The 21571-nt window shown below is 42.1% G+C and overlaps 1 protein-coding gene across 1 annotated transcript in view; it reads right to left on the reverse strand.

Annotated features, from left to right (window-relative positions):
* Positions 1 to 15673, reverse strand: part of LOC113641643 (receptor tyrosine-protein kinase erbB-4-like) — a 249297-nt gene extending 233624 nt beyond the window's left edge. The window contains exon 1 of the mRNA XM_047814858.1: positions 15089 to 15673. Coding sequence (XP_047670814.1) covers positions 15089 to 15167 — 79 coding nt within the window. The 5' untranslated portion in view covers positions 15168 to 15673. The remainder of the gene's footprint in view (positions 1 to 15088) is intronic.
* Positions 15674 to 21571: the final 5898 nt, after the last annotated feature.

The raw sequence follows: 21571 nt of genomic DNA on the forward strand, positions 1-21571 counted from the left end.
AAAAAAACCTCCTATTTGGACTGCCAAAGGTTCTCATGAGAGTTCTTGCTGATATAAATCTGCTCGTTCCAGTCGCCCGTCCTCATGCGTTCTACACAAGTCACGGTTTAAACACTAGATTATTAAACATAAGACCCAGCAGGAAGAATACCGAGCGATAAAAAAAGCATGCACTCGTTCTCAGTGCTTCAGCCTCGTTGCTTTAAACACGTGAAAATCTCACAGACCTGGAGTTCCTAGCTTTAACACTCTGCAATCTGTAGAGACCGCAGTAGGGAAGAATTTATTCCCTCAAGCCACAAAACCCTACTTTCACTCCATCACAGACAGGTTGACAGTTGACGTGACGAAATTTATGTGGAAGGTCAGCAGATTTACGGGCGTCGCGTTCACCCACGAGATTACAAATAAAATTCCGACTCAAACATAAGCCGAGCAATGAGTTAACAAGAGACAGGGAGAAAATTGGAAAATGTCAGACAAGGTGGAGCAGAAGAATGAATTTGTCCAAGTGTGTGTGTGTGTGTGTGTGTGTGTGTGTGTGTGTGTGTGTGTGTGTGTGTGTGTGTGTGTGTGAGATAACTAGAAGGAAGTTGAGAGCTATTTTTTTCTTCTCAGTGTCCAGTTCTAATGCAGCAAAAAGACAGGAAGAGACAGAACAAGGAGAAAGAAACGGAGTGATGGATTTCAGGCATGTGACAGGTGAAAAGTCGTGCACGGAAAAGTGACAGAGCAAAAAAGGGTCAAAGAATGAGGAAGTGAGAAAGAAAAAGAGAGAGAGAGAGAGAGAGAGAGAGAGAGAGAGAGAGAGAGAGAGAGAGAGAGAGAGAGGGAGAGAAAGAGAGATCGAGGCTCGGTTAGTGTCAGGGACTGTGCGTCCTGTGCCAGGCTGGAATAAAGCGCCCGTGTCGAAGGGCCCGAGCTTCCCCAGGGCTGTGCTGATTAATTGAGCTGTCCGAGCCCTCTGATGGCGGCTCCTTTACGCAGAGCTCCTGGGAAACTCACCCGGCTTCCATCAGAAGAGGGGAAAAAAAACGTTTTTTCCTGTGCTAAAATTAGAGCCTTTCGCTTTCTCGCTATGTTCTTACATCAGCATGCGCTTCACCTTGCCAGAGGGGTTTAATGATCGTCACGAGAGAGAGAGAGAGAGAGAGAGAGAGAGAGAGAGAGAGAGAGAGAGAGAGAGAGGGGACAGAAACAACAGGACAGAAAAACACCGGGCGATTTGGACATGTCTTCCTTCTGGCTCCGTCACTCGGGCTGTGTGCGGTGGCTGAAGATGAAGCACTGCTGTCTCAGGTAAATGGCCACCAAAGGCCAGAAATGGTGCAGTGTTGACTCTGGGCTCGAGCTATTTTATTACGCCTGACCTAACTTTAGACGTTCTAGCCTTTTCATTTCTGTCAGGGAATCTAGAAAAAATGTGAAATGTCTGAGAAAACAAACAAGTCACAGTGAACGCAGGATGGAGTCGGTTTTTCTTTCAATTTTATAAGAAATAAAGTAGAAAATAAAAGGATGTTTACTTCACCTTCAACCCTCTGACCTCCGACCCTTACCTTGTCCTTTCGAACATCTATTACGATTTAATACGACGATATTCCTGTTCCTAAGCAATCAAAAGTGATGAACGCGAAAACAAGTTCATGACTGAATAACAATAGTTTGATTTTTGATGAATTTGTAAAATTGAGTAGCAAAAAAATTCCGTTCGGATGGATCGAGAGTGTAAAAATGGCTCACAGCTGGCGGTTAATGAGGAGAGACACAAAAAAATAAAAAAGTAATATATATTAAATTAAAAAAATTACACTTTTAATATTTTAAACCATTTTTTTAATAAAAAAAAATAATAATAATTTAAAAAAAAATTTAAAAAATAAAAAAAAGCATTTTTCAGGAACGAATTTGCCCAAAACCGAGCTGCATGTTGGGAGGAGTGATAATAATTATTCTAATGATCAAATGAATTAATTCTATTATAAAATCTACTTGAGAATGTTCTGGAACATAAAGGTCTATGTACAGTATGTGTACCGTTTAGCAGACCCGATGCTACCTACGTATCACGTATGTGGTTCTATAACAGATAGAAGTCACTTCTCAAGGACTTCTTTTCCTTTTTTTTTTTTAACTCTCTCTTTCTCTCCCTCTCTCTTTTTCCTGCCTGAGCCGTGGTATTTCTGTCCCGCTGCAAGGTGACGGCTTGTTCCTGCTTATTCAGGCTCTGTTCTGCTCGATCCAGCTCTGTGTGGGTTTTTTCTGCTTCTCTAACCTTTCTCTTTTCGGTAGTGCCACCTTTCAACTGTCCTCTCGTACGAGCAGCTCGTTTATAATCGGGGTTCAGCGGGAGGCACAATCAAAAGTTCTCTCTGGCTCGACAGAGAGAACAGAAACACAGGGAGAGAGAGAGAGAGAGAGAGAGAGAGAGAGAGAGCATAGAGATAGCTAGTTACGATGAGAGCAAGAGAGAGAGAACAGATGTTATAGATAGATTTGGTGGATTCTGAGAGGCGTTTATATAAATATAATATCGCTCAACCGTTAGTATATCGCGATTATATAGTCATATTAGGAGATATTTCAAGATCGATATCATTCTTTTATATCTCTCTTATCTATATTCTTGTTTTATATTTATAATATCCCTCTTTACTTTTCTCTCCTTCTTTTATTTCTTCTTCCCTACTCTTCTGATCTCCTTTCCTTCTTTCTCACCTCTATCTTATTCTTTTCTCTCCGTCTCCTATCTCTCTCTCCTCTTTTTCTCTCCCTTCTTTCTCCTCTCTCTCTCTCTTTCTCTCCTCTCTCTTTCTCTCTCCTTTTCTTTTTTCTCTCTCTTTCTCTTCTCTTCTCCTCTTCTCTTTCTCTCTCCTTCTCTCCCTCTCCCTCTCCCTCTTTCTCTCCCTCTCTTTCTCTCTCCTTCTCTCCCTCTCTCTCTTTCTCTTTCTGTCTCCCCTCTCTCCCTCTCCCTCTTTCTTTTTCCCTCTCCCTCTCTCTTTCTCTTTCTGTCTCCTCTCTCTCCCTCTCTTTCTCCCCTTCTCTCTCTGTCTCCTTTCCTCTCTCTCTCTCTCTCTTCTCTTTTCTCTCTCTCTCTCACTATCTCTCTCTCTCTCTCTCTGAGAGAGAGAGAGTGTAGTTAATTAAAGCAGAGCTTCCATATCAGCTCTCCACTCAGCCATTTGACTGGACTCTACATATTTTTTCCTCCCCACACCGTGATGAATGCGGAGCGACGCTGCGATTGAGGTCGATATCGCACAGAGCAGCGCTGTAATTACACGCAAATGTAGATTAGCTGTAAATACATTTAAAACAGGATTACACGACTGTGCAGGAAATCATCCCTTCAGCACAAGAGCAAAAAGAAAACCCCAAACAACATGAGAGGACGGGTTTCTGCGTTTCCTCTCCGTGTCCTAGCCTGTTATTACTCTTTTATTTGTTAACTCCACTATTCAAGAGCAGAGAAGAAAAAAAAGGAGGAACAAAAACACAAAGAAAAAAAACAACTCACTCGGTTGTCAACGACTTCAGAGAGAAGAAGAAAAAAAAAGGAGCAAAGGGACAATTAACGAAGTTATAATTCTGTACGTCGTGCTAATGAGCGTGTCTTAGCGAGGATTAGGCCGATGGGCATTGTTGTCGTAATTCCTCTCTATTATAGCGTGCACAAAGCCAAAGGATGAAAGAAGACCGAGGAGGAGGAAAGAAGCAGAAGAGAATACGGCAGAATGGCGTGTTGGACGAGTGACGCTGTCACTCACAAGCTGTCTTCACTCATGCTAGACAAATCGTCGGCATGCGGCTCGGCGAACGCTACGACGTCGTTTTTAATTGTAGCCTGACAAAAGCTGTCTCGAATTCACCGCTGAGGCACAAAAGCAGCTCTCAGACTTCATCTTTACGGACGTTTGAGCAGCACTTTGGTGAGATGAGTCACAGGCCAGCGTGTTCAAAACGACTACGGTGGAGCGCTAGCTAGCTCGGGCCGCCGACAATAGCCGAGGAGAGTTTAGCATTGATTGGCGTGCTGGTGTTTGTTGACTTTGTGCCTGTCATTCTTCACCCCCACCCAGTCAACACCTCCGGCTGAGTTATTATCCGAAACGTCTGTTTATTTCCAGTTCCAGCGGCAAACACTGACGGGATTTTGTATAAAAATATCTAACTACAAAGACGGAATCAGGGACAAACACCAACGCTAAAGGCTCAGATTTCGTGCTAATCATTAATCAGCTTTAATAAATCGTTTTCATTGCATTAAATAACTGCAATGCGATTTTGCTAAACGGGTCACTTGCTAGCAAAGATTTCACTGCTTGCTAGTTTTTAAAGAGGCTATTTGTTTTTGGTTATGTCTGGCATGATAGCCAGCATGCTAATAAACCCCGGACAGTTTAGCGATCAGTCATTAAACTCTCGAAAGCTTGACTCATTTGGAACAGATGAAATATTTAAGTGTGAAGTAACAAATGCTGGGGAGCACGTTGGCTTTGCCTCACACCTCCAGGGTCGGGGTTCGATTCCCACCTCCGCCTTGTGTGTGTGGAGTTTGCATGTTCTCCCCGTGCCTCGGGGGTTTCCTCCGGGTACTCCGGTTTCCTCCCCCGGTCCAAAGACATGCATGGTAGGTTGATTGGCATCTCTGGAAAATTGTCCGTAGTGTGTGTGTGTGTGAGTGAATGAGAGTGTGTGTGCCCTGTGATGGGTTGGCACTCCGTCCAGGGTGTATCCTGCCTCGATGCCCGATGACGCCTGAGATAGGCACAGGCTCCCCGTGACCCGAGAAGTTCGGATAAGCGGTAGGAAATGAATGAGTGAATGAATGATCTGATCATGCCGTCCTGTGTTTTTTGTAATGACAGCGACGTCCCTATAAAGTGCCGCACCGACGCAAAGGTTCTTGTTTTTTAATAACAAAAAACCAAACTGGATAACAAAACACCCTCTCACCCCCTCTCTTCTATTCCCTCCTCTCTCTCCTCCTCCTTCCTCTCCCCCCTCTCCTGCTTTAGTCTTTCTCGCATTTTTCCCTTTCTTCCCTTCTTCCCTCTTTCCTGTCTCCCCCTTTTTTGTCCTTTTCTTTCTCGCCCCTTCTCTTTCCCCTCCCCGCCCCCCACCCCCCCCACTGCCCCCCGCCCCCCCCCCCCCCCCCCCCCCGTCCCCGCCCCGAGCTCCCCGCCCCTCCGTTTTCCCCTCCCTTCCCCCCCTCCTCGTTACCCCTCTTCCGGCTCGTCAGCTTTCTCGGTCCCCAGGCCCCGCCCCCCCCCCTCCTTTTTCCTTCCCACCTCGTATTTCCGTCCTCCCCCTTTCCCCTTCCTGCCTTTTCTAAGTAGCACCTCGTCCCGCCCTTACTCTCCCCTCATCCCTCCTTTTACTTCTCCTCTGTCTTCTTCGCCCCCGCTCCCCACTGACCCCCCCTCGCTTCCCTCCCCCTCTCACTCCTTCCTCTTTTTTTTTTCCTCCTTGCTTACCTCCGCTCTTCCTCCAACTCCCTCCCTCCCTTTCCCCTCCCGTGGCCCTCCCCTCCCTCCCTCCCGTCCCCTCCGCGACCCGTCCCTCCTTCCTCCCTCCCTCCTCCCTCCCTACCCTCACCCTCCCTCCCTCCCTCCCTCCCTCCCCCTTCCTCCCTTCTTCCTCACTCCCTCCCTCCCTCCCTCCTCCCGCCCTCCATCCCTACCCCTCCCTCCCTCCCTCCCTCCCTCCCGCCTCTCTTTTCCTCTCCCCCTTCCTCCCTCCTCCCTCCCTCCTCCTCCCTCCCTCCCTCCTCCCTCCTCCCTCCCTCCCCCCAATCAAAAAATATTTCATATACTAGCATAATACTTAATGAGAATAACAGAAAGAAAGAAAGAAAGAAAGAAAGAAAGAAAGAAAGAAAGAAAGAAAGAAAGAGAGAGTCCATATATACTGCTCTAATTGATAAATTAGTAATAATATATTTTCGAGCGATATTAAAATGACGTATTAAAGTTTATGCACCTCATATTCAGGTAAATTAGAACTAAGGCCCTCCCTGTAATCTCTGCCCTACAGACGTCCTAATTAAGGTTTAGTAATCGGTCTGCATTCTGGATGCAGAAAGAAGTAAATGGGTGTGTCGACGATGGCGCACGTGATGAACCCCTTTTTATCAACCCGCCGATGTACGAGGAGGACGAGGAGAGAGCGATTTAACATGCAGCTGGAGCTCCGTCACACGGACCAAAACAGTGTGATCTCCGTGAGCTGAAAACAGAGCTAGAAGATAAAGCGAGAGATTATTACTTCAGCGCCCTCTGCCCCTTATCTGTCTCACCTGCCTGGTATGGGAGAGAGAGAGAGAGAGAGAGAGAGAGAGAGAGAGAGAGAGAGAGAGAGAGAGAGAGAGAGAGAGAGAGAGAGAGAGAGAGAGAGAGGGAGAGAGAGAGAGAGACAGAGAGAGAGAGAGGGAGAGAGAAAGTCAGAGAGAGAGAGAGAGAGAGAGAGAGAGAGAGAGAGAGACGGAGATAGATAGAGAGAGACAGAGAGAGAGCGAGCGAGCGAGAGAGAGAGAGAAAGAGAGAGAGAGAGAGAGAGAGAGAGAGCACCAAAGCCTGTGAGATGTACCAGAGATGGACTGTGTGAGATCAAGAAAGAGAGACAGATGACGAAAGCCTGTGAGATGTCCCAGAGATGGACTGCATGAGAGCAAGAGAGAGAAAGAAAGAAAAAGAGAGAACGGAGAGCTCCAGCTGGAGTGAGCTTTTCGGAGCTCAGGGCAGAAAGTGGCTCCGTTCCAGCAGAATCAAAGAGAGCTTTTCTTCCCATTGAGGCGCCCGGGCACAGAGGTCACCCCGCCTTTTCTGAGAGCGCTGTGGGGGGAGAAACCAATAAGCCAGTTCTGTGAGAGACATCAGCTTATTGCCGTGTAGGCCATCTTGTCCAGCTTTGATGGAATAAAAGAGAAAAAGAGGAAGCGGAGATGGCCTCGTGCTTGGTCGAGCTGTGCCGTGTAAACATGTGGACGGACTGTGAGCTCGAGATAAGCTCAGGAATGAACATACAGTGTTCTCCGGTCGAACCCGGGACGCCGTGTGCGCTGCTGAGTGAACCGCGTTACAGATCAGATGATTTCAACGGAGACAGGTTAACCCTGTTCGACCAGAACGATGGAATTTCACACTGTCAATGACTCGAATGTACTGAAGTACTGAGTTGTGTAACGTACTGATCTATCGTCTACACTCAGGAAGCTTAAATTATTTATTTAATAAATAAATAAATAAATAAATAGAAATAACTGTAGGCACACGGTGGCTTAGTGGTTAGCACGTTCGCCTCACACCTCCAGGGTTGGGGGTTCGATTCCCATCTCTGCCTCGTGTGTGTGGAGTTTGCATGTTCTCCCCGTGCCTCGGGGGTTTCCTCCGGGTACTCCGGTTTCCTCCCCCGGTCCAAAGACATGCATGGTAGGTTGATTGGCATCTCTGGAAAATTGTCCGTAGTGTGTGAGTGTGTGAGTGAATGAGAGTGTGTGTGTGCCCTGTGATGGGTTGGCACTCCGTCCAGGGTCTATCCTGCCTCGATGCCCGATGACGCCTGAGATAGGCACAGGCTCCCCATGACCCGAGAAGTTCGGATAAGCGATAGGAAATGAGTGAGAGAAATAACTCTGGATAAGGGTTACCGCTTATAAGGGTTTCGTCTCAAAGCGAATAAGGTTTACTGTTTGGTTCCATTATCCTTCGCTTGCAATAACAGCATCAAGCCTACGTTTTCAAAGTCAATGCTGACATCATCGATTCCATCCTCGATAAAGATCAGTGTGAATGTTCCAGAAGGAGCCGTGCGATCCCCAGCCATGACACTATCACTACCATGCTGACCAGATGATGCTTGTATGCTTTGGATTCTTCTTTCTTCACACTTTTGGCTAGAGGTCCATCTTAGTTCCAGAGCTTTGATGTTCCAGATCATCTCAGTATTTCTACTGAAATTGTGAGATCTTAATGCATGTCCTGCAGACGTCATCATTTGCTGTTGCCTTCCTTGTCTTTATTACTTTGATCATTGTTTGCTAAAGCTACCAGTACCAGTGTTACTTAGCGTACTGTAGCTCCACACGAGCTCCACACACGTATCCAAGTCTCACTGTACGTCTTAAAGGGTTAATGAAATGGGAATAAAATAAAAACCAGAATAAGCCTATCATTAGCCACGTGAGATACATGCAATCCTCTGTAATAAAGAAGGTCGAGAAGATGAAGCTCGGGATTCGCCTGGGGTTCGAACCCTGGCAGTGTAATGAAGCCAATTAATCTGATTCTGAAGGCAAAGTGTAAATGTTGTAGCGGAGAAACAGAAAAAAGGGGTTTTTAAGTGCGATAGTGTTCGTCGTCTTGGGGAACGTACACATGACGGGTTCATGCAGTGTAGCATCTAGATTTTGTGTAAATCTGAGCATCGTTTCAAAATGTCACAAAACCTTATCGTGTGCGTGATCCGATCCGGACTCCTGGGACAACCGGAAACGCTGTCTGCTAGGCCACACCTCCAAAATCTCAACATACAGCTCCTATTGGACTTGTATAGGGGTTCTGACTGTAATCTTTAACTATACTGTTTACATTCGTTTATTTATCTTCAATAAGAGATTTATCAGGATCTGGAGTCTATCCTGGGAATGCCAAGCACCATACACACACACACACACACACACACACACACACACACACACACACACACACACACACACACACACACACAAAAACTCTTTCACACCTTCATTCCTGCACTCGGTCACACTATCTGTCGCACACATTCACATATTCTTTCTCACCCTCTCTCTCACTCTCTCACCCTCTCGCACACTTTCTCACCCTCTCTCTCACTCTCTCACCCTCTCGCACACTTTCTCACCCTCTCTCACCCTCTCTCTCACTCTCTCGCACACTTTCTCACCCTGTCTCACCCTCTCTCACCCTCTCGCACACTCTCACACTCTCTCACCCTTTCTCACCCTCTCGCACACTCACCCTCTCTCACATTTTCTCACCCTCTCGCACACTTTTTCACCCTATAACTCACTCTCACCCTCTCGCACACTTTCTCACCCTCTCTCACTCTCTCACCCTCTCTCACACTTTCTCACCCTCTCTCACCCTCTCTCACACTTTCTCACCCTCTCTCACCCTCTCTCACACTTTCTCACCCTCTCTCACCCTCTCTCACACTTTCTCACCCTCTCTCACCCTCTCTCACCCTCTCTCACACTTTCTCACCCTCCCTCACCCTCTCTCACCCTCTAACTCACTCTCTCACCCTCTCTCACATTTTCTCACCCTCTCTCACACTTTCTCACCCTCTTTCTCACCCTCTTTTACACTTTAATTCATGCCATTGATTAGCCAGTTCATCTAACAACAAGATTTTGGGGAAGAAACCAAGACCGAAGCCTGAGCTCAGGACAAAAATGGGGTATTTCTTTTAATTTCCATGAGACTTCTTTCAGCTTTGTAGCTGTTTTGTACCGTTCTTCCATCATAATGAACAATATCGGAATTTGATTTGTTTCAAAACAGGACTGTGAAAGCTAGAAAATATACGGAGATACGGAGAAAAATAAAAATAAACTGCACCACATACAGTACGTTGTGTATTTCTTTTTCTTTCACTAAGACAGAACAAATATGTGAAAATTTGTGCAAAAAGAAAGTAGGACGTTAAACAGGTCAGGGCCGCTCCTGCGTATGTGTGTAGAAAACGTTGGCGCCTTCGTCTACTAAAAGTACGCTCGAAATGGAAAAATAGACTCGGAGACACAGAGAGAGAGAAAAACAGACAGAGATCGTTAAAATGATCCACAAGGTCAGAATGAATCATCAACATCAGCACCAGAAGCCTAGCACATATACACACACTCGGTATCCAGTGTATAGAGAGAAGGAAAACTAATGATCAGAAGTTAGTTTAATTACAAAACCGTTCACTTTCTTTCAGTCTCCTTCCTCAGCAGCGAGATTAATCCAGGTTTAGGCCGATTAACACGCTGATATTTGTGTTCTTCGTTTCTCCGGCAGAGAGACTCTAAATGTCACGGAAGCAGCTGATTTAAATTCACAGCTCTCCTTCCTCGCTCGCACCGGAAAGATAATATCATCTTCTCCTCGCTCAAAGCCGATAGACATCGCAAATCCAAATTACAGCCCGGACGGCTTGGCTTTTCACACAGGCAATTAGCCGAGACTACAAGGGCAAAGGATCGGGACCTGGAGCCATCATAGATAGATAGATAGATAGATGGATGGATGGATGGATGGATGGATGGATGGATGGATGGATGGATGGATGGATGGATGGATGGATGGATGGATGGATGGATGGATGGATAGATAGATAGATAGATAGATAGATAGATAGATAGATAGATAGATAGATAGATAGATAGATAGATAGATGTATAGATAGATAGATAGATAGATAGATAGATAGATAGATAGATAGATAGATAGATAGATAGATAGATAGATAGATAGATAGATAGATAGATAGATAGATAGATTTTTTACAGTGTTCTAACGTTGTAGTGTAGAGTTCAGTAGTGTGAACCTGATCCTTCATCATCATCCCCATCATCATCATCATCATCATCATCATTATATAAATAGATAGATAGATAGATAGATAGATAGATAGATAGATAGATAGATAGATAGATAGATAGATAGATAGATAGATAGATAGATAGATAAATAAACAAGACTATGTGTGTTTGATAAGAAAAACGCTCATTAGATGGTGACTCACTATGTGGGGTATGTTTGTGATTAATATACCGGGAAAGCAAAAATTATTTTATTATTATTATTATTTTAATATCATCTCCTGATAATAATAATAATAATAATAATAATAATAATAATAATAATAATAATAATAATAATAATAATGATGATAATAATGATAATAATAATTGTATTTATTATTATTATCATTATTATCATTATTATTATTATTATTATTATTATTATTATATTAATATCATCTTCTGATAATAATAATAATAATAATAATAATAATAATAATAATAATAATAATAATAATGATAATAATAATAATAATAATAATAATAATAATAATAATAATAATAATAATAATAATAATAATAATAATTGTATTATTTAATTAAATACTAAGTATTTTTGTCTTTAATTTTCTTATTTTTTTTCTCCTGAAATCACCTGAAAATACAGGAAGTAGTACACAGCTAAAAACAGGACTTTCACAAACGCATAGCTTTCGCACAGAATTCTGTTAAAATAAATATATACAAATAATTAAACAATAAATATTATTTACAAAAATGAATAAATAAATAAGGAAGAAATATAATAAAATAAATCACAAATTAATAAATAATAAATATACTAAAAATAAGTAGTAATAGTCATAAATGAAATAAAAGTTCTGTTTAAGTGTATAGATTTCCAGATTATAAAAACAATTAAAAATAAGTCCAATATTTCACATATGGTCTTAATATTTATTATATATCCACTGATCCACTGGTGTTTTTTTTTGCACTGATATTGACCCCATATCAATCCTATCTATCAGAGCAGCATCACATTGAGTATTAAGTTCACAAGAAAATCAAAATAACACTTACAGTTATATCATGAGTTCAGACTTTCTGCTTTCTCATCTCTTTAAAAGTGTGCACTTTATTTCTCTCTGTACGCTTCACTTTTCTCCAAAATCACTCACACTCTCATTAGAAACACTTCAATCAAGCACCATTCAGGGTTCTTCACTTCCCCGAGTCCATCTTAAAGCCTGAGAGCTACAGAGAGGAACCCAGAGAACCCAATCATTACTTTAAACACCTGCTTTTCCATTAGAAAGACATGTGACAGTGCAGTGTTTAAGTAACAGTGTAGTGTTCATATGACAGTGAAGAGTCTAAGTTACAGTGCAGTGTTCAGTTTACAGTGCAGTGTTCAGTTTACAGTGCAGTGTTCAGTTTACAGTGCAGTGTTCAGTTTACAGTGCAGTGTTCAGTTTACAGTGCAGTGTTTAGTTTACAGTGCAGTATTGAAGTAACAGTGCAGTGTTGAAGTAACAGTGCAGTGTTGAAGTAACAGTGCAGTGTTCAGGTGACAGTGCAGTGGTCAGTTTACAGTGCAGTGGTCAAGCTACAATGCAGTGTTTAAGTGACAGTGTAGTGTTCAGTTTACAGTGCAGTGTTCGAATTAAAATACAGGGTTCAAGATACAGTGTAGTGTTAAATGTACAGCGCAGTGTTCAAGTGCTGACAGCTTTGTAAAAGGTTGTGAAGGCTCTAGAACCTTTAAGTGTGTATGTGTGTGGGAGTGAGTGAGTGAGTGTGTGTGTGTGAGAGAGAGAGAGAGAGAGAGAGAGAGAGAGAGAGAGAAAGATTGAGATCATGTGATAGAAAAAGCAAGCACTGTAAGTAATAAATGTATTCAATTGTACATATCATCATCTTCCCAACTCTGTCTCTGTCTCTCTCTCTTTCTCTCTCTCTCTCTCTCTCTCACACACACACACACACACACACACACACACACACACACACACATACACACATTCCCACTAATAACTTTCTCTCTCCTGGGTGTCGAGTGTGTGATTTATATTTTATCACTATATTTTATGAACACACGCCTGTACTGCTTTTATCTACCTATAAGATTTCCTGACACTTTCATCTTGTCCCTAAACGTGACCAATCCAAACTAATCCACTTCCTGTCAGTACAGAATGCACCCAGTTTACAGTCTGTTCCATTCAACAGGAAGCAGTTCAGGAAAACAGTCTTTAATAAAACCGTCATGGACTGAGATTAATAACGGCAAACCATTTGATGCCTGTTAATGTGTCGCTCATTACATTCATCCAAAATGAATAAATATTGCAAATATTACAGCTCGTCAAGGAAATTAAGCAGGAATAGAATCTTGAAAAATAAAAAAACAAACTATTAACTATATTATTGTTGGTTTGTTTGTTGTTTTAATGTTAATATTATAATAAATTTTTTTTCAACAAACAAAGACTAAATGTCATGACAGATAATAGAAACTAAAATTTAAAAAAAATCTTAATTACTGAAAAAATCTCCCAGAAAAAAAACAACATATCCCTGAGGAACAGCTTATAAATAAATAAATAAATAAATAAATAAATAAATAATTTTTTTTTAAATAAATAGGATACATGATTCACATGTACAAAGCATATATTATACATCTATACAGACTCACTCCACCTATTGTACTCTATCTTGTGTGTGTGTGTGTGTGTGTGTGTGTGTGTGTGTGTGTGTGTGTGTGTGTGTGTGTGTGTGTGTGTGTGTGTGTGTGTGAAATCCTGAGAGCATCTCCGGTTCTTACTACCACCATGTGGAGATCCAGGCCACTGAAACATTTATGAATACTTTAAAGCGCTTTCATTCCTCCTTACTACTGACAAGGGTGAAAAAAATAAACACACTCTAGCAAGATGAAGGAAAATAAAATATATTATTTTAAAACGAGTCTCATAAACTTTTATCTAATCCTTTAGATCATAAAGCATAAACAGCATCTTTTCTCCACGGAACGACAACACAGATGCAGATCGATAAAGAAAAAGCAAACCAGAGGGAGTCAGAATCCAAGCTATTAAAGATGATCAGACTGTAACACTGCCCTTTACTGTCCACTTCACTGAACTGCACCAGATCTTCTCCAGAGAGCCACGGGTATGAGGAGACAATGCACAGAGAACAAGACAAAAACTAATCACACACACACACACACACACACACACACACACACACACACACACACACACACACACACACACACACACACACAAACACACAAACACACACACAAACTGATATTTACAGCTTTAAATAAAATGATTTACTCTTCTTTAATTACACATGAGCTATCTATGGGTTTCCCATCTACACACACCTTAAATGAAGTGCACTGGATGCCGTAACTGGACCCGATAACTTCACACATACACACATACACACACACACACACACACACACACACACACACACATAAACTTTTAGACATACTCAGGGGAAAGAACAGTGACTAAAATGCAGCTTTAGTGAACAAACATCCATCACAATGAATATGGAGAACGTTGGGAATGTAGTGTACCTAAAACTAATTTATGAGACAAAAGGACCATATGGAGGAAGACTTTCTACCTTACAGAGTATATTTATGTTTTGTGTACCGGAAAAAAAATAAAGCCACATATGGTATTTTTTTTATTCTGAAAGATTGAGTTTATATATATATATATATATATATATATATATATATATATATATATATATATATATATATATATATATATATACTTGATTTAATGGTTTTATTTTAAAGAGATTATTTTCTCTTATTAGTTATAAAGTGTCCTGTGAGTAAATCAGGAGGAAAAAAATACAAAAAAAATAAATTTCTGTAAAGATAAATTATCATTTTAATTGCTATCGTTATAAATAATAATAATAATAATAATAATAATAATAATAATAATAATAATAATAATAATAATAGAGAGAGAGAGAGAGAGAGAGAGAGAGAGAGAGAGAGAGAAGCTGCGCGCATGGAGAGGTTGCCAGATTGTAGTTCGTGCTTTAATCCCAAATTCACGCTAAATTCATTTCAAATTGAACTCAAATTGAATTCAAATCCGATTCATGATATTCGACTGATATCCGACATTCTTTGTGTATGTATATAACGTGCGTTATAAACGTTAATGGCGCTTCATGTGAAATGATTCACGTTCATTTTTTTCTCTGATTTTGATTTAGAATCACGTGAAGAGAGAGATACGTGTTAATCGTGGTGGACTATGTCTACAGATGTCTACAGATGTGAGAAGAGAAAAACTGATTCATTGATAAATTAGTGAATTGATGGACTGCGTTATGAAGCCCGAGTACAGATCCTGTGCTGGTGATTTATTCCCCAGTCCACATTCATGTGAGGGAATCCCAAATCCAATGCAGGACACAAATTAAAACTAAATCGTAAACAAAAACATTGCGTAAAAACCCAGCGCCGGATTTGGCAACCCATGCGCTCACCTTGCTGTGAGTTGGTCCCTCGCAGCGGCGCCGCGGTGATCAGCAAAGCCAGGCAGCAGAGAGCAGAGGGAGGAAACATGGCTCACTTCGGCACAGAAGCAAAAAAACACACAGCAACTCCCATCAAAGCTCCGGATAAAAGCTCCTCATAAATCCGCTCCCATGTCCGACAGCCGCGGTGCGTCCGCGCGTAAAACACTTCAACTGGCGCTGCAGGGTCTTTCTTTCTGCCCCCAGCGCAAATCAGCAGTACGTCGCTCGAGCAGATGCCAAAGTTCAGAGTGTGTGTGTGTGTGTGTGTGTGTGTGTGAGAGAGAGAGAGTGAAGCGCTTTGGTCAGGATGGTGCTCCTGCTGCTGTTAATGCTTCATGCCATTACTCTCTTTCTCTCTCTCTCTCTCTCTCTCTCTCTCTCTCTCTCTCTCTCTCTCTCTCTCTCTCTCTTTCTGTCTGTCTGTCTCTTTCTCTCTGTCTCTCTCTCTCTCTCTCTCTCTGAGAGAGAGCAGTGTTTCTCTGTCTCTGTCACGCGTGTGTGTGAGTGCGCGCGTGTGTATATGTGTAGTCAGACTTCTCTACGTAGCGACGCCACAAACCCGACAAGACACGCCCACCTGCTCGAGCAGATCCACCCACTACACCCGGGATTGGTCCAAAGTGAGGGTGATTACGTACAAGCCCCGCCCTCTAGAGTTCTCATTGGTTGACGGTGCGGTCCGAGTGCACCTGTTTCACTGTATACAAGATTCAAGTGCGCACTAAAAGTTTCAAAATAGATGGATGGATAGACGGATGGATGGATACTGAGCAGTTATAACCTTAAACCTGCTTGCCTAATAGCCAACCTGTATCAGTCCCCCTGGTGCCACCAAACAGCTCTAACCCATTGAGGACTCCATGGACTCCACAGGACCTCTGAAGGTGTGCTGTGGAATCTGGCACCAAAACATCAGCAGCAGATCTTTTAAGTCCTTTAAGTTGTAAGGTGGAGCCTTCATGGACTTCATCAGACTTTTGTTTGGTCAGCACATACTAAAGATCCTCAGTCTGAGATTTGGAAAATTTGGACCACAAAAAATTCTCCATCTATGAGTCTGTAACCCAGTCACTGCTCCACCATGCAGTTTTAGTAGGTACTAATCACTGCCTCATGGGACCAGCCCACAGGTCTGTTGTTTTAAAGATGGCTAAATGTCCAGATGTCATCTACAATTTGGCTCTCAGTCAAAGTCGCTCAGATCCTTACTCTTAAACCTCGATGCTTATATGTTCCCTTATTGGAGATGGCGTCGTATTTTCTGAAGCTTCTCAATCCAGCCAAACTCTCAGCCAACGTCCTCTACAGATGAAAGCTGTAGCTCTTAAAAATTTTTTAACTTCATTTGATGTTCTACATACGGTTTGTTTGAGTCATTTTAGTGTCTGACAGAAACCTACGTGATTAAACTTACACAATTCATTCACTCATCTTCTACCGCTTATCCGAACTTCTCGGGTCACGGGGAGCCTGTGCCTCAGGCGTCATCGGGCATCGAGGCAGGATACACCCTGGACGGAGTGCCAACTTATCACAGGGCACACACACACACTCTCATTCACTCACACACTCACACACTACGGACAATTTTCCAGAGATGCCAATCAACCTACCATGCATGTCTTTGGACCGGGGGAGGAAACCAGAGTACCCGGAGGAAACATGGGAGGAAACCAAAAGGAAACATGGGAGGAAACCGGAGTACACGGAGGAGAACATGCAAACTCCACACACAAGGCGGAGGCGGCAATCGAACCCCGACCCTGGAGGTGTGATGCGAACGTGCTAACCACTAAGTCACCGTGCTTCATAAATATATAAAAATGGAGGAAATTTGGCTCCATGTCTCCAGAGTTATCAGCACCTTAGTGTTCAGTAAGTCAGGGTCCTTACCAGCGCCTGAACCTGATGTACTGCACATGATACTGATTCACTAACATAAAACGTCGGCCGTTTTGAGATCTTTATATCACGTAGCATCAAGTGCCCGCTAGCCCCAACCCATATTCAGGCTAGGTGCTTCGCACTAACACACTACTCACACTATTTATACTACACAGTGAAGTAGGATAGTGTTTAAGGATAGTGTTTGATTTGAGAGCCGTCCATTTTCTCTAGTCGTGTTTTCTTTGCTAATCCCAGTTTAGACTAACATCAATTCCACAAAACATACAGGTAAATGTCTACATGGTTCATCTCTAGCTGAAGAGTTTAGACTCCTGATTTGTTCATCATCAAGAAACATAGCATTAGATTTTGTCCCGTGTGTTTTCAGGAATCTGCTTTTGAAATAAAAATCATAAAAACGCTAATTGAATTGAATCAGTTTCAATGTTTTGCCATTTTATTTGCTAGAAATATTCATTTTAATTAAATTACATATAATAGCATCATTTGTGTGTGTGTGTGTGTGTGTGTGTGTGTGTGTGTGTGTGTGTGTGTGTGTGTTTTCTAACTGAGGACTAATACAAAGGTTACTACAGAAAATTCAAACAACTTCTTCAGCAACAACAGCTTCTTATAAACATGTAAAATGTGAAGAAACCTGATGTGCAGGTTAAAGGAACCAACAAAACTTATCTACACACACACACACACACACACACACACACACACACACACACACACACACACACACACACACACACACACACACACACACACACACCTTAAACTAATCTCAACTAGTAGTGCTATGTAAATGTAGTGAATAAAGAACTAGTAGTAGTTCTCTCTATCTGTCTGTCTGTCTGTCTGTCTCTCTCTCTCTCTCTCTCTCTCTCTCTCTCTCTCTCTCTCTCTCTCTCTCTCTCTCTCTCTCTCTCTTCCTTGACATTTGATCCTCAACAAAATATTTAACTCCTTCTTTTTTTTACCACAGTAAACAGACAGCTTGGTGAACTTCTTTACTAATTATCAAGGTTTCTTGAAGAGCAGTGTGTGTGTGTGTGTGTGTGTGTGTGTGTGTGTGTGTGTGTGTGTGTGTGTGTGTGTGTGTGTGTGTGTGTGTGTATGTATGTGTGTGTGTGTGTGTGTCCGTCCAGAGCAGCGTCCTTTGAATGACAGTGACGTTCACCCTTCACACCTGCACTGAGGGGTGAGAACTTCCTGGAGTTACAATATGCTGAAACATCTGGTGTGACTTTGTGACACACACACACACACACACACACACACACACACACACACACACACACACACACACACACACACACACATAAAACAAGAAAGAGAGATCCGTGTTTAACTGTCACTTTGCATTAAAGACATAATACCTGTTCTATAAACACATTAACACCCTCAGCGTCTGAGCTCAGACACTCAGACACATGACACGTTAATAACAAAAATAATCAATCATGACATCACGCAGATTTATGTATTATTCTTTTTTCAGTCTCGACCTGAACATCACAAGGAACACGAACTCATATGTAAAATTCTGCTGAATCTAGGAAGAGGATATATTTGAGGTTTTATTGCAGCAGCTTCTTCTTAAAATGTCTTCAGGATATGTAAAGGAATCCAGTCTGACAGGTGTGTGTGTGTGTGTGTGTGTGTGTGTGTGTGTGTGTGTGTGTGTGTGTGTGTGTGTGTGTGTGTGTTCTTTTGAAATATCACTGTAGTATTGCAGTATGACCAGTAGAGGGAGACCACACTGCATTTTATAGGTCACAGAAGGTCTATCTATCTATCTATCTATCTATCTATCTATCTATCTATCTATCTATCTATCTATCTATCTATCTATCTATCTATCTATCTATCTATCTATCTATCTGTTGTGGCTGTTTGTTTGTTTCTTTGTTTTCCTTCCTGTCACGTTGTCATCTTTTCGTTTGATTGAAAATATATCTGACGAGAAAAACACGAGCAGATCGAGACAGCCGAATGCACATAAGCTCCACCCACTAATCTCTTATCGCATAAGTAAAATCTCCAGTGGGGAAAGAGTAAGCCCCTCCCACAGAGAGAACAGCCAATCATTTTGCTCCCTGGACTCTCAGATTCGCTGTCGTTGGGATTTGAAAGTTTACGTACTATTAGCTAGCAACCAGTGAAGAGTAAAACAGATCAGGTCGAGATCCTGGACATTTCTTTTGTGTGTGTGTGTGTGTGTGTTTGTATGTGTGTGTGTGTGTGTGTGTGTGTGTGTGTGTGTGTGTGTGTGTGTGTGTGTGTGTGTGTGTGTGTGTGTGTGTGTGTGTGTGTTTTAAATGCTATAACAACAACAACAACAAAAAAACCTTGTTACCATGGAAACGCCATTGGACAGCCATTTGGAAACCGATTTTGGGATGATAGATAGATAAGGTTTTTTTTTGTTTGTTTGTTTGTTTTTAAGTCTTGAAGTAAGTCTGATTCAGTATAATCGCTGGGTTTTACTTTAACAAAAACATAAACTGCTTCATACAGTAAACCTTCGGATCGATGGAGGTGTGAGGACGATCGACTGCGGTCCATTTTATTCGCTTAATCGTTATTAGAAACTACGGACGCTCTGAACTTTAAAGACGATCCAAAATCCCTTTTTTGCACTTTTTTTGTAAACCATTAGGCAGCTAAGTTTTATTGGTAATATATTTTTTAGAACGCTTCCTGCACATCGTCCCGAGTTGCAATTGAAGCGATTTGTACCTGAGCTTTATGAAGTTGAACAGTGCAGGTTCAGTAAAGCCTCCTGACACTGGGTGTGAGCTTAATCTAATACACAACACCATGATTTGTGTAATGGATGAGGCTTAACTGTGCGATGGCCGCTAATAAAGCGCAGACCTGAGAAGACTCTGCTGTGCATACTGATTACACACACACACACACACACACACACACACACACACACACACACACACACACACACACACACACACACACACACACACAATAAACCAGTAATGAAGCGGCTTTATCAAACCGGGCAGGGCCACATTTCTACCCATGCCCCTCTCCCCCTATACTGTATCTCTCATTACACTTGCTGTGTTCAGAGCACAAGGGACCTACAGCAATGTATTCTGGGTAGACTGATTCGCTGATAGACAAAGATGAGCATTCAGAGCACAAATTGAACATCAATAACACAATAATACAAGTAGAGAAATGGCCTACTGTACTGTACCTGAGAGATGTGCTGCCTCCATCATCAAGAAGAGTGACTTCCAGAGAAAAACCACAAAAATGTCAGGGTCTCATTTGCTTAAATTAAACTGCATTAAATTCTCTTTTTGGTCATGGAATAATTTTAGTAGATAATAAAAGATGCTACGCAGCCGATTAACTCGTCGACTGATCAACCGGTTGATGTGGTTTAAACTATAAACATGAATAAAACGCACCATGTAGACGAATATTACGATGCAGCCATCTTGGACAACCTCACTCTTTCTCCTCCAGCTTAGGCTCCGCCCCAAAAAGTATTAAAGCACAAACATTAAAGCAACATCAAATAGATTTCCATCAAAATGATATTATCTGTAAATGCTAAAGCAAAACACTCAGTGTACCTGAAAAAAGACCTGTTTCAATGCAGCTATTTTGGACAACTCCTTTATGTCACACTGCTTAAGCCCCGCCCATTTTTTGATTCCCAGGATGGGTGGCTTAGTGGTTAGCACGTTCGCCTCACACCTCCAGGGATGGGGGTTCGATTCCCGCCTCTGCTTTGTGTGTGTGGAGTTTGCGTGTTCTTCCCCGTGCCTCGGGGGTTTCCTCCGGGTACTCCGGTTTCCTCCCTTGGTCCAAAGACATGCATGGTAGGTTGATTGGCATCTCTGGAAAATTGTCCGTAGTGTGTGAGTGTGTGAGTGAATGAGAGTGTGTGTGTGCCCTGTGATGGGTTGGCACTCCGTCCAGGGTGTATCCTGCCTCGATGCCCGATGACGCCTGAGATAGGCACAGGCTCCCCGTGACCCGAGAAGTTCGGATAAGCGGTAGATAATGAATGAATGAATGAATGAATGAATGAATGAATGAATGACATGAACACAAGAACTTGGGGCGTCTCAGAGAGCAAAAATGGCATTGATATCAATATTAGCTTTAAAGATACAAACAGTTCTGTGAAAAATAAACAAACAGTTTTGTAGTTTTTGGAACTTTTCCATGTACCACTTTATAGCGACTTTATAGCAAAAATCACTGTGTGTGTGAACACATGAGAAAGAAATAAAACAAAAATACAAGGAATCAGATTTAAAATCACATTGTACACAAAACCATTGTTAAATAATGACTGGCTGAATTTTATTTAACAAGACATTTCTATTTATTTATTTAGTTAGTTAGTTTACATGATTTATTTGTAACTTTACGTCACCCACCAACTCCTTGTTGGGAAAAACATCCGTACAATAAGTCGTCTGAGATATCGACTTTATGGCTAAGACGTGTCGGGAGAGCAGTAAACGCTGTGTCTCTGAACAGCTCCAAGAAATAAAATCACACTCAATT

The sequence above is a fragment of the Tachysurus fulvidraco genome, chromosome 6 (genome assembly GCF_022655615.1).
Source record: "Tachysurus fulvidraco isolate hzauxx_2018 chromosome 6, HZAU_PFXX_2.0, whole genome shotgun sequence".
NCBI lineage: Eukaryota > Metazoa > Chordata > Actinopteri > Siluriformes > Bagridae > Tachysurus > Tachysurus fulvidraco.